This window comes from Crocodylus porosus, unplaced genomic scaffold (genome assembly GCF_001723895.1).
Source record: "Crocodylus porosus isolate Cpor-Errol unplaced genomic scaffold, CroPor_comp1, whole genome shotgun sequence".
Taxonomy (NCBI): domain Eukaryota; kingdom Metazoa; phylum Chordata; order Crocodylia; family Crocodylidae; genus Crocodylus; species Crocodylus porosus.
The window spans coordinates 59,939,754-59,952,777 of record NW_017728931.1 but is presented as its reverse complement, the minus strand read 5'-3'; the positions used below and the strand labels follow the sequence as shown (position 1 = coordinate 59,952,777).

The 13,024-nt window shown below is 45.3% G+C and overlaps 3 protein-coding genes across 3 annotated transcripts in view; 1 reads left to right on the top strand and 2 right to left on the bottom strand.

Moving 5' to 3' along the window:
* Nucleotides 1–351: 351 nt before the first annotated feature.
* The window catches only part of LOC109315952, a 14,237-nt gene continuing 1,564 nt past the window's right edge, over nucleotides 352–13,024 (bottom strand). The window contains exons 3-8 of the mRNA XM_019543916.1: nucleotides 6,207–6,347; nucleotides 4,731–4,904; nucleotides 3,852–4,267; nucleotides 3,163–3,247; nucleotides 1,332–2,812; nucleotides 352–896 (exon numbers count right to left, since the gene is read on the bottom strand). Of these exons, the coding sequence (XP_019399461.1) occupies nucleotides 2,384–2,812; nucleotides 3,163–3,247; nucleotides 3,852–4,267; nucleotides 4,731–4,904; nucleotides 6,207–6,347 (1,245 nt within the window). The 3' untranslated portion in view covers nucleotides 352–896; nucleotides 1,332–2,383. The remainder of the gene's footprint in view (nucleotides 897–1,331; nucleotides 2,813–3,162; nucleotides 3,248–3,851; nucleotides 4,268–4,730; nucleotides 4,905–6,206; nucleotides 6,348–13,024) is intronic.
* On the bottom strand, nucleotides 3,765–4,255 carry LOC109316829 (histone H2B 7). Its single transcript, XM_019545191.1, has one exon. It carries the CDS (start codon nucleotides 4,226–4,228, stop codon nucleotides 3,848–3,850), a length of 381 nt encoding a protein of 126 aa, XP_019400736.1. The 5' UTR covers nucleotides 4,229–4,255; the 3' UTR covers nucleotides 3,765–3,847.
* On the top strand, nucleotides 4,522–5,045 carry LOC109316828 (histone H2A-IV). Its single transcript, XM_019545190.1, has one exon. It carries the CDS (start codon nucleotides 4,557–4,559, stop codon nucleotides 4,944–4,946), a length of 390 nt encoding a protein of 129 aa, XP_019400735.1. The 5' UTR covers nucleotides 4,522–4,556; the 3' UTR covers nucleotides 4,947–5,045.

Here is a 13,024-nt window from a genome sequence, read left to right as displayed (position 1 = left end):
GAGCAAGGCCCTAACTCTCTTCAATTCTATGAAGGCTGAGAGAGGTGAGGAAGCTGCAGAAGAAAAGTTTGAAGCTAGCAGAGGTTGGTTCATGAGGTTTAAGGAAAGAAGCCATCTCCATCACATAAAAGTGCAAGGTGAAGCAGCAAGTGCTGATGTAGAAGCTGCAGCAAGTTATCCAGAAGATCTAGCTAATTGGTTTTTTTAGACATAATGCTATTGCACACTTATGTTTACACTATACTGTAGTCTATTAACTTTTATATGCACTGGGAAACCAAAAAATGTGTGTGACTCGCTTTATTGCGATATTTGCTTTATTGCAGTGGTCTGGAACCAAACTCGCCATATCTCTGAGGTATCCCTGTACTTATTTTATAAGTTAGTAAAGACACAGCAAAATCCACAATCTTCCAAAATTATTTCTGTGTTGCTTTTGAATGCTGGAGGCTGCCCATACAGCCACCTCCTAAAAGGTTACCCTTTATTTAGTTAGTAAATGTACATTAGATATCAAAACACTGCCATACCTTTTCTCCCCTTTCAGTATCAGTTTATGCTTTATTAGATCGATCTCACAGACACAGATAACGAACCTGGTTTTGTCCGTGCTCATTTCTGCAACCATATATCCACAGTCATGTTGTGCCATCAAGACACATGCTGCAGCGATCAGAAGGAAACAGTTAGATCACACAGACTAAGGGGCTGTTTGAAAAGGGTTCATTTCCCTCCTCCTTTCCCCTCCCTTCCCGCTCCGCCCACACACACACTCTCACACTGCAGATTAACTCTCTCTGTCTCCTTTTTAGAAAATGGCGAGGGCTACACGAGGAAGATGGAGAAAGAAGATGGTGCGTCAGGAGACTTGATTGGTCAGAATTTGGTGCAGGGACCTGAAACAGAAGCTGAATCGAGACGGCAGCAACAAGCCCCTAAGCCCGTGCGTCAGCCACCAACATGGAGGAACCAGATTCCGAGTTACATGTATTGTCTCACGGCTTCTTAATGGGAGATTTCAATCTAAACCACTTACAATACAGCCGAACCTGTCCCTCACATGACAAGAGCACCTGGGGCAGCACTTGATCTTTTTTTAACTTAATTTCACAGAAAAGAGTTATTTTATGGTAGAAGGCGACACAAGACGGTTTTAGCGTGCTCACTAGCATGCATAACTGACCGGGTTGCACAACCAACAAGTACTGGAGGGCAGAGGGAGTCGGAGGACGCAAATAAAAATCCCGATTAGAAAGAGTTCTCCTGAGGTAACATTTGCTACAATCCCGACTACGGAAAAAACTGCATTTCCTTTTTAATATAGGAATTACCTTCAGTGTCACCTTCTAAATAGGACGCGTTTCCCTCCTTGAGGAAGCACGGTATACACATCAGGCTCATCAGGATGAGCAGTTTTATTGTTCATCTTGGGAAACCGATGCGAGTGGGGAAGAAAGGCTCGAATTTGCAGCTGCTTTTTAAATTATTGGTCCCGGGTGACTCCAGGGAACACAGCGTCACCCTCCCCACCCCCAACGCTTGGTAGTTGTGGCTGTAGGCAAAAAAAGTGAAAGGGATGAAAAAAGTGAGCAGTGAAAACAGGGCTGGTCGCCCTGTACTAGACCCCAGGACTGATATAGGAGGAGATGCGAAGTGGCCTTCGCTGCTGAGAGCAGAGCAGCCAAGGACACCGCCGCGGTCCTTGCTCTGGTGGCTGAAGCGCAAGTCTCACAGATTCGGGGATCAAACAGCATTTCCCAAACAGGTTATTTCGCGAGTCTCCCACACGTCCTCCTGCCCCCTCCCAAAGCTATCCGGGGCGTTACAATACGCTCACGGTGCATATAATTTAGAAACCTGCGGTTTCATTCATTGTGTTTCCTAGCCTATAAAACCGTAAGGAACGGAAAACCTCGCATCACCCATATTTTACACGGCAGGTCATATACTACACATACTGCTACTACTCAACCACAGGAAGAAATAGTTAAGACACCGATATTTAAGTGTGAAGCACCCCAGCCTCTTACCTGACGGGGGTGAGGGGAGGGAGGGGAGGAAGTGCAGTACTGCATAGCAAGTACTGTATGCAGCCGAAACAAGGAAACCGAGTCTCCTTGGGATTACAAGAAAGCACCCGTAAGCTGTTAGTTTCAGGGAACACTACAGACACCATTATGCTCTACGGGGTCTTAAGACTAAAAGCAAAAACATGAATCAAACCGACTACGGGTGTCCGCGGGCGCACCCATACACACACAACACATACACACACGCACACAGGCCATACAAAAGCTTGATACAGCTCTCTTCAGTGCGGCTGTGGTGGCTCTTAAAAGAGCCTTTGGGTTTCAGAATGTCAGGTAGGGGCAGTCTTCGGCTTTTACGCCCTCTCGCCACGGATGCGGCGGGCCAGCTGGATGTCCTTGGGCATGATGGTGACGCGCTTGGCGTGGATGGCGCACAGGTTGGTGTCCTCGAAGAGCCCCACCAGGTAGGCCTCGCTCGCCTCCTGCAGCGCCATGACGGCCGAGCTCTGGAAGCGCAGGTCCGTCTTGAAGTCCTGCGCGATCTCGCGCACCAGGCGCTGGAAGGGCAGCTTGCGGATCAGCAGCTCTGTCGACTTCTGGTAGCGCCGGATCTCGCGCAGCGCCACGGTGCCGGGCCGGTAGCGGTGCGGCTTCTTCACGCCGCCCGTGGCGGGCGCGCTCTTGCGGGCCGCCTTGGTAGCCAGCTGCTTGCGGGGCGCTTTGCCGCCGGTCGACTTGCGCGCTGTCTGCTTCGTGCGGGCCATAGCAGATACAGAATGCCACTAACACAAAACAAAGAACAAGAATGAGGTGAGAGGCTAGTAGGAGCCAGTATTTATAGCCCAAGTCCTTCCCTGATTGGCTGACGGGAAAACACAAACGCCATTGGTCAATCTCAAACATTTGAAAAGCCCGCGCTCCGCAGTTGGGGGGGAGAATAGGAAAACGGCTCTTCACGCCTTGCCTCAAGGCGCGCGTTTCGCAGTACGCGTGCGCGACCAACACCTCCTCCTCCCCAGGCACCCGGGAAACGCTTCCCCCTCCCCCGCGCTCTCCATTTTTCCTTCCCCCTTATTTTTGCTTTAAATCCATGAGCTTCTGAATATCCCCAACCCAAGTTATGAGCTCTCACTGCAGCAAAACCCAGCCGAGACTCCCGCCACAGGAATTCATAGCACATAGGCGAGCTGCAGTACGGGAAGGAAGCAGTCTTCTTTCTAGGTTGTAAAAAATGTGGGGTGCTTGAGGTAACAAGTGCTTTCTCTCCGCTGATCTCGCAAAGTAAAGCAGCATACGCATGCTGCCTGCATCCTTCCATTTAGAACAGGAGAAACGGGGGTGGAAATGCACATGTTCACGTATATGTGCACGCCCGTACTGTTTACGGATCTATACACATACAGCAAGTAGGTGATAGTACTCCTCCCTACTGGACCTGTGTAATGATTGGGCTAGAACACAGGAAACGTATAAAAAGGTTGAGTAGTGATTCAGATTTCATTTGTTTACCATAGTACGCGGGAGATGAAACCCTGGAAAATGGCGCTGCTAAGAGTCATCGATTTTGCTCTTTATGACTTATTCCCTTATGAAACTGCCTAAACTTCGCCACGATGTAACTGATAATCATTTATGCAGCTGCTTCTTTTCACTTACTATAAATTAAAATGCATCTTTTTATTAAAGCCGAAACAAAATTTCTACTTACCACGCCGGGGGAAGGGGAGGGAAGGGAAAAGAATAGCGATAATAGCTCTTTAACTGAAAAGGTGGGCGGCTCTTAAAAGAGCCATTTCGAATGCGTTTGATAATCAGATTTACTTGGAGCTGGTGTACTTGGTGACAGCCTTGGTGCCCTCGGACACGGCGTGCTTGGCCAGCTCCCCGGGCAGCAGCAGGCGCACGGCGGTCTGGATCTCCCGGGACGTGATGGTGGAGCGCTTGTTGTAGTGCGCCAGGCGGGAGGCCTCGCCGGCGATGCGCTCGAAGATGTCGTTGACGAAGGAGTTCATGATGCCCATGGCCTTGGACGAGATGCCGGTGTCCGGGTGCACCTGCTTCAGCACCTTGTACACGTAGATGGAGTAGCTCTCCTTCCTGGCTCTCTTCCGTTTCTTATCCCCCTTCTTCTGGGTCTTGGTGACCGCTTTCTTAGAGCCTTTCTTCGCAGCTGGAGCAGACTTGGCGGGTTCGGGCATCTTGACGATTGAACGGTTCCCGTTGAGATCAACAACAACCTGAACTCAATTAGAGCCGCCTCTATTTATAGGTGCATCATGCAAATAAAGGGAGTCTAGTTTTAACCTGCTATTGGACTTTCACTCCCATGACGTCATTCACTGTATGCCTCTATTGGACCAAAAAATCATTCTCCTCATTGGCTGCCTGTGCACCCACGGCTTTCGGCCAATCACAAGAGACTTTTTCAACCCAAGCCAGAAGATAAAAAGGCAGGATCCAACTTGCAGGCATGTGGAGTTTTTTCTTCTTTCTCACTTTTTCAACTTGTGCTGTTATATAGCGAGGATGTCGGGCCGTGGCAAGCAGGGAGGAAAGGCGCGGGCTAAGGCCAAGTCTCGCTCTTCGCGGGCTGGACTGCAGTTCCCGGTAGGTCGCGTTCATCGGTTGCTCCGCAAAGGTAATTATGCCGAGCGGGTTGGAGCCGGGGCCCCGGTCTACCTAGCGGCCGTGCTGGAGTACCTGACGGCCGAGATCCTGGAGCTGGCGGGCAACGCCGCGCGGGACAACAAGAAGACGCGCATCATCCCCCGCCACCTGCAGCTGGCCATCCGCAACGATGAGGAGCTCAACAAACTGCTGGGCAAAGTGACGATCGCGCAGGGCGGCGTCCTGCCCAACATCCAGGCCGTGCTGCTGCCCAAGAAGACCGAGAGCCATAAGGCTAAGGCCAAGTAAAACTTGATAACAAAACACCCCAAAGGCTCTTTTCAGAGCCACCCACAGTGTCCGAAAAGAGCTGGATAACTAGTTTTCTTAGGGTCCTGGTTGTAGAACAAGAGTCGTATTGCAGTTTTAGATGTGTATTATCGGTGGGTCAGTTCTGAGCGATAACCATTAAACTAGTAGTTATGTCTTTTTAAAAACACAGCCTTAGTTATTAGTCTCTTGAGTTTCCTATTAAATCTACTATATCAGTTTTTCTAATTTTAGTTTAAAGGTGGGGGAGGGAGAAGCAACAAGTTTCAGAACTTAATTGAAGGTCACTCGGCAAGTCCTGTTAAGCTCAAGAGAGTGGAAGCGGAGACGGGGAAAAGAAATAAAAGCAAGCAGAGCAGAAAGGGGTCAGTGGGAAGGGACAGTCTAACGCTGACTACAAATAGGGGTTAGCTTGGCTTTAGGAAATGGGTCCCGAAAAATCCTAAAACTGCAGACTAATGGCGGGACGACTCCTTGTCAGAGACGGAATAAGTCCCAAGTGGGGGAGGGGAGGAGAGGAGAATGTTTCTAACCAATCCCTACAAAGCGCGGTCTTTTCAAACTCTTCGTCCGGTAAAGCCCCACCTCGGAGCAAACCAAATAGAAAACCGGATACTGTTTCTAAATCAATCAGCAACAGTTTCTCTCGCCGTCAAACTGGCGGGAGAGGGGATAGGAAGATTGGCCGTCAAAAAAAAAAAGAGGGGGAATAAGATAAAATACTATGACTTGGTGGGTGGGCAAGTGAGCTTTGTTATAGAGGATTTGCACTCCTTTAGATTATTCAGATAGGTACTTTTAGCTTCCTGGCGAAATGGTAGCTACCTGTGGAATGCAATAAAGCAGGGTGGTGTGTGTATCCCTAATGTGCAAGGCAAGGAGCTGCAGATGGGAGTTTTTTGGAAGGGGCAACGGATTTATTTCAGGGTGAGCTCAGTTTGGAATTATAGTGCTGCTGCAACTATAGATCAGCATGGTGTGAGAGGGGTGTTTCAGCTCTTTTCCAGATGGGGCAGGTGGCTCTTAAAAGAGCCCTTGGGTTTCTTCACAAAAGAACCTTGATGTTTCTTCCTCCAATGAATTTACTTCTTTGCCTTTCCTTTCACCGGTTTGGGCTTGCCAGCCTTAGGCTTTCCTGCCTTGGCTTTGGCTGGGCTCTTGCCTGTCTTCTTGAGCTTAGCAGCCTTGGCCTTCTTGGGGCTCTTGGCCATGCTCTTCTTGGCTGTGGTGGCCAGCCACGGCAGCTGCCAGCTTCTTGGCTTTCTTGGAGATCTTCTTCATAGCCACTGCCACCTTGGGCTTCTTGGTCTCGCTGGCAGGCTTCATGACTGTGGGCTTCTTGGGTGCCTTCTCCTTGGCCTCACCCAGCTTCTTGCCCAGCTTGAAAGGAGCCAGAGACACCAGTACCCTTGTACCAAGGCACCCTTGCTCACCAGGCTCTTGAGCCCCAGCTTAAAGCAGTTGTTGTTCTTCTCCACATCATAGCCCTCAGCTGCCAGCACCTCCTTTAGGGAGGCCAGCGAGAGCCCTTTGTGCTCTTTGGAGGCGAACTTGGCCTAGGTGATGATTAGCTTGGTCATGCTGGGGCATGAGGGCTCACAGGCTTTGGAGCCCCCTGGAGCTGCCTTCTTCCCTTTCTTATCTAGAGCCTTAGAGGCTGGGCAGGGACAGCAATGGTGGAAGCTGCAGGGGCAGCAGGTGTTATTTCAGACATGATTATAAGGGTTTTCAAACCAATAAAACAAAAAACAAAAACATGGGGAAAAAAAGCAAGTCAGATCCCTGCTATTTATAGGGAGGAGAAACCATGTGATTGGTATGTTGAAGAACCTTCCCAGCTGCCAGGCAGAAAGAATTCATCTTCCTGCTTCACTTGTGCTTCTTTTGGAAAGACAAAGCTATTTATGTAAAATAGCTGTAACCAAACTGCTCTTTTCCTCATCCAGATGAAGGTGCAAGGAGATTTACACGTACTTCCCTACTTAAAAAAAAAAAAAAAAAAGGAAACTTATGTTAAGAAAGAACAAACAAATGCTTATGTTGGATAGACACCTTAGAAACAAAGTTTTGCGTTGCTTTCAGATTACAAAGGCACCTTAGTAAATACCACCAGAGAAATAGTGCTGCACTGGTCTTGGCAATGCATTCTCCTGAGTAGAGAAGGACACTAGTAATTTTCATCTGTGTTCATTAAAAATCTACCTTGGGAAGATGGAAGTAGCACCAGACCTCAGAAACTGGACAGAAATCTGGAAAACAAGAGATCTAAAGCCAAATTAGTCATTTAAATATTTTCCTTCTTTTTCTATCAGGTATATTATTCAAAGACTACACCAGGGCTTTCATTTAAATAGCACTGGGGTATTGTCCCAAGGTGGTAAAAAACCCCACTGCTGATACTTCTTCTTGCAATCAACAGTGGTTTGATGTAGGACTAAGAGAAGCAAATTGCTCTTACGTTAATTGTATTCAAAATATTAACCTGTTTTTGAACTTTTATAAGGAACAATGACCTTTTGCTTACACTCACAGACATTATAAGGGTCTTCAGTAATTTCAGAGGCAATTGGTGGATCTGACCAAGATGATATCAGAGAGTATCTCTGGTGGGTTTGAAACACCCCCACTTTTAATCAACCAGGACTATGGGTTCCCCTGCTTTTAGTTCTGAGGTCAGACAGGTTTCACCCACCACATCTCCTGTTTCAGGAATGCTCTGCAGAAAACCAGGAACCTACTGATATGCAGACACTGGAATCCTTCAGTTGAGGACTGCATCAAAATGGGACTGAGTGAGATGCAGGGACACTACAGAAAAGTGATTGAAGACACGGGAGGAAATGGCAGGGCACATACAGAAGAGAAGGGACTGGCACAGATTGTTCAGTGGCAGGACCAAGAGTGACAATGAAAGGACTGGGGAAACCAGCAGGGGATTGGGAGGGGGTGGGGGAAGGAAATGTGATTGTGACAGGTAAAGGTTGTGGTGACAGGCATGCAAGGTTATTGTAATAGGAATGAGAAATGGTGCAACTGTAAAGGTGTGTTTTGGATTGTCAAGTTAACCATATCGGTCACAACACAGATTTGGAGGGTGTGTGTGTGTGTGTGTGTGTGTGTGTGTGTGTAAAAGAGCGAGAGGTTTTAGATAAAGGGAATATAATAATAATACAATATAGCACCTGCGATGAATGCCTATGTGCTTGCAGCCTGGTGTTGTAGATAGCCTGCACTCATGTGAAGACCTCGAAAGAATGTGCCTCAGGTTTTAAAACCATAGGCCACATCTCTAGCAACAGCAGGCTTTCTTTTGGCACTTCCAGTGTAGGTGACAGAGTCACAGATCACCACTGCCTGGAAGTCACCTCTGTGAGTCTCTCCACACACATGCCCCTGTCACTGTGGGTCTAGCCAGTGGAGGACTATCCGGTTCAGCAATTTCTGGGGCACTCAGAACTACCTTTTCCTGTCCCTTTACCAGCTTTCCTTTGCTTGACATTTTAAACTAAAATACAGTTTCCTAGGAGGGAGAAAAAAACCTTACAACTTTGCTATTAGTAGCAGCTACAAGTTTAGTTTACAAGCAAAAAACTTCTGTTTGCCTGCATATCTGTATTGAACCTCTCTGACTGAAAACACAGAGAAGGCAGGTTGTTGGAATAAGTCTCTTCCTATTTTCATGTCACATTTTTCTTAATAAAAGATCAAATAAAGCTCAGCTGAGGATACTAAGAGCGAATCCTATTGTAACTCCAGTAGAAACCCACTTTGACTGGCAATATTGAATTGGTCCCTATTTGGCTAGGAAAACACATTATACTTTATCTGAACCTCCAAGAGGCCAAGAAGCAATGAAGCTTGCAGACCATTCCTATGAAGAGCTGCTATAGATGCTCCTCCCCGGCTTTCCCTTGTTCCCCAGACGGGACCTTTTCACAAGCTCACCAGGCCCGGCGAGTACTCATTTTCCCGCCCTTTTTCTTGGAAACTGTATTTTTCTTGCACGGGGGTTATATTTAAACGGGCCAATCCCAGGTCGAGAAGCAAGTTCCACTTAGGGTTACTCTTAGTCCTAAAGTGAAGCCTGGCTGACATTACTGCAGCAGCTTGATTCAGCAGCTTGGAGTCTGCAGCAAATTCTGACCAATCAGCTTCCCTGACACATAATTTGTGTCCTCCATGATTTTCCCCAGCACCAGCTTCATGCCCTAAAACCTCGGCGGGGAGGATGAAGCTGCGACGTCTTGGTTTCATCAGAAATTAGCAGCACCCCCGTATTTAAGCAGAATATGTGTTTTTTCTTTCGTGTTTATACTTTGAATGCCTGGAATGATTCCCTATTGACATAATATATTGTGGCTGATGATTTATTTAAATGGCAGTTTGGACTGCTTAAAAAAAAAACTCACTAAAAGCCAGTAAAAACTCTCTCCATTAGAAAGTGAGAACATTTCCTCACCATTGGAAGGGGTGAAATTACATGTATTTAAATATACTATATCGCTACGTTACATATACTAAAATACAGAACAATCCAACACAAAACAAAACAATCACTCCAGAAAAAAAATAATTTTGTGCAAGGCCAATTCATGTTTCCTATGTTTCAGTGGGCAGATAAGTGGTTCTGTTTACCTCAGTCTTGTTTTAGTTCACCTCTGCCAGTATTCAAAAGAGAAACAACTGGAAAGTACAGGAGAACCATTTTCTTGTACCAAGTCTTGTTTTTTGGTCTTTACTGTTTATTACTACTGTTGTTACTACTACTAATACCGAAAACTTACTGAGCTGGTGAACTGCACTGTTTTCAAGCTGCCCCACCTCCCCCTTTCCTGCTTCCTCATCATTTTTCTCTTTTTAAAGAGTTCAGTAAGTATTAACACTTTAAAGAGACCTTACTTCATTATTCCATGATTTCCCTCACGCACAATTATGTTCATTCAACATAACATTTTTTTTGGGGGGGGGGGGGGGGGGGGAAAAAGGGGATCCTGATTATTGCATGAGGTTAAATCAACACCAGAAACATCTTTTCAGATCTCCTCTTCGTTCAGTTCTTAAACTATCCAGACTTATGGCATGCAGACTTATCTCTAATTAGGTTTGCATGTCCAGTGCTGACATACTTCTGTCTAGACAAAACAACACTTCAGTCCGTAATCTATTAAATGCCTCCCCTTTGGTTTTACAAATATTATGTGGAATATAAATGACAGATTTCAGATGCCCTTACTTCTGAGTCCCCATTAGTATGTGCTGGCAGAAATTCCACATTAAGCTCCAAATTATTTAAATCTCACAATCCTGAACCTGCTGAGTATCATATTGAACAGCTACTTGCCAGAGTTTGTGTAGTTAGGATAGGATGTCATGCCCCCCAAAAGAAAAAGGTATGAAAGGTCTCTCACAATCACAGTAATGAAATACTGTGATAATAATCATGCAGTTGTCTTTAAAGGGGTGTTAATTTGATTCCTGGCATGGACATTTTGGAGTTAGGTTGCCCCCCTAAGTAACCACCAGGAAAGAATCATGATTATTTACACAGGCTTGCTTTGTTATTCAGTGGTGTCATTTTCTTCTAATGAACTCAGTGACTGGGAGGGTATAGATTGGCCATACCTATTCAATCAATAGCTGTTGCAGAATTCAAAAAGCCCAGTTACACAAATGCCCCACACATCTGCAGGACATTCACTTCTTAACTAGATCCCCCTGCAAAACCTGGTATATTATCAAGTAATGTAATAGGATTCTGCTTGGACAAACCAACCTCAAATTGGGATCTGATTGATAATTCTGCAGAGTATGCAACTTTATAGAGCTTCAGAAAGCTCTATAATGAGCAAATTTCCATTCTGATCATCCAAAGTTGTAGTGAAGACAAATTATCCCCAAAGGCAGGAGAAATACATTCAGGAGGTCTCAATGTGTAGTACCCAAAATCTTAATGTGCTTTAAAAATCAATCTGCTACTTTTCAAGCAACGCTGAAATTCATGAGGGGGAGAGGTACAGCTATTAATACGAGTTTAGAATCCGGGACTTTCCTCTTAACACTCAAAATAATGTTTAATGTTCAGAATGTTTTAACATGTTGTGCAAAGCTAATGGGAAAAATGAAGCTTCAACCTTCATAAAATGCATATAATATGAGTAATACTGAGCTCAGCTTTTGACCGGTACCAACAATCACTTTAGAAAATATGTCACAATACAAATTGTTTAGCACCTCTGCTTGCAAAGATCTCACATTTGTGCAAGCAATTATTTCTTCTGAAATACCTGCCAGAGTTTGGAGGAGGCAGAGGGGACATCATGCACATCTATTGAGATATATAAACCAGGTCACATACGTATCTCAAAATTATTTTCTCAGACTTCATTCATCAGCAGAGATGTGATGAAAATCCGATTGAGAAGAATTGACCATTTACCATATCTACAAGCAACTTGTGCTCCTTTCCCTAAATGCTAGGCCTGAATAATACCATCAGGGACAAGTCTAAAAGAAAGCCTGATACAAACTCCATCTGTAATGGTTCATGGCTCTAGGGGACAACAAGGTAGGGAAGAAGCCTACAGAGTGGGATTAAAGGTCAGGGTTCCGGCTGAAAGAGCCTCAGGTTCAATCCTTTATTCTACAAGAGGGGACTGCAAACGGCAGGATACATAAACAGAGCTGCAGCAAAAAAGAAAAACTGACTCCTTTATGAATCCCTGCCCCTTAGAGAAGCAACTTACCAAACAGTTTTGTTTGTGGTTTTTTTTAATAAAAGCTAATCATTCGGGGCAAAAAGGGGTAACTGTGCAATGATTTCTTACTGAGGGAGGGTTTATCACTTAATTGCTTGGCTTTCAAATGCATAACTGCAGGAGCATATGCATTCCTGGAGGGGAGCAAAATACTGCCAGTCAACCTTAACTTTGCACTAATTCGAGTTTGAACAATGATTTTAAAGAGTTCCTTGAATATCTTTTTGTGAGGTCTGGGAGCAGAGTTTGAATCTACAGCAGAAAATAAACTGTATCACAAGTAAACTCTCTCAGCAAAAAAAAAAGTTCTGACAGTTCAACTTCTTTGAACTGAGTTCTTTTTCTTCTCCCATGACTGCTACAGAAATGACTTTACACAATACATTAAAAATTTTGGCATTAAAAGGGTGCAGGAAACAGACATGAGTTCTGCAACAGACAGGTAACAAGTTTTTTTTTAAAAGGGGTGAAGTTAAGGGATGGGCTGTGAAATCAAGGTAGGGCATTGGCTAAAAATGAAAAGATTATGTTGATGAAATCAAATGTATTTGATCACATATCACAGAACTTTTTGGAAAATACAAGATGAATCCAAACACAGTACATGTCTGACCTTTGTATACAAGCATAAAACTAAACTGGCCTTAATGTTTGATCTGGATAAGTATGAATTGGCTAAGCAACATCTGCAAAGATGTCCGTAATAAAATAATAAAACATCACACAATTAGCAACAACAAATGGTGCTCTATACTTCTATATCAACCAGAAAACAAAAAGTATACAGAGGAAAGATTTCAAGGGGAGGTAGGGGGGAAGGAATTCTGTATCTTATTTCTCTCCACTTTGAGGCAAGTAATAATAAAAATGGCTCTTTTTATAATGAATACCCTTTTTTATGTGGATTTTTACAGGTCACCCCCGCCCGACCCCCGTCCTTGAACAGAAAATGACTACACATTTCAGATGAAATACCGATTGCCGGCAGCCCTCCTTTGTTTAAGGTTTGCAAGATGGCGGAGAAGACGGCGAGGAAAGGGGAGGGCGGTATGGGAGAAAAGAGAAGAGGAGAGGGAGAGGAGGGATGTGTCTGTGAAGCCGGTTGGCCAGATATTGCTGCAGTTTCTTATTTGAAACAGAACAGGATATCCCCGTCCCGTCCCCTGCGCCGAAGACTCGGCGGTGTCTGCCACAAGTGGGATCACAACGATGGGAAGGGAAAACACGAGTATGACACACAGTGCACGCGAAAAGGCTCCTGTTCTGTGCTAAGGGGCATCTTGGGGAGACGTCCATCCTGCC

What these genes read in the sequence shown, in the direction of transcription:
- LOC109316829 (XM_019545191.1), bottom strand. Translation starts at nt 4,228, where the DNA reads ATGCCCGAACCCGCCAAGTCTGCTCCAGCTGCGAAGAAAGGCTCTAAG.
- LOC109316828 (XM_019545190.1), top strand. Translation starts at nt 4,557, where the DNA reads ATGTCGGGCCGTGGCAAGCAGGGAGGAAAGGCGCGGGCTAAGGCCAAG.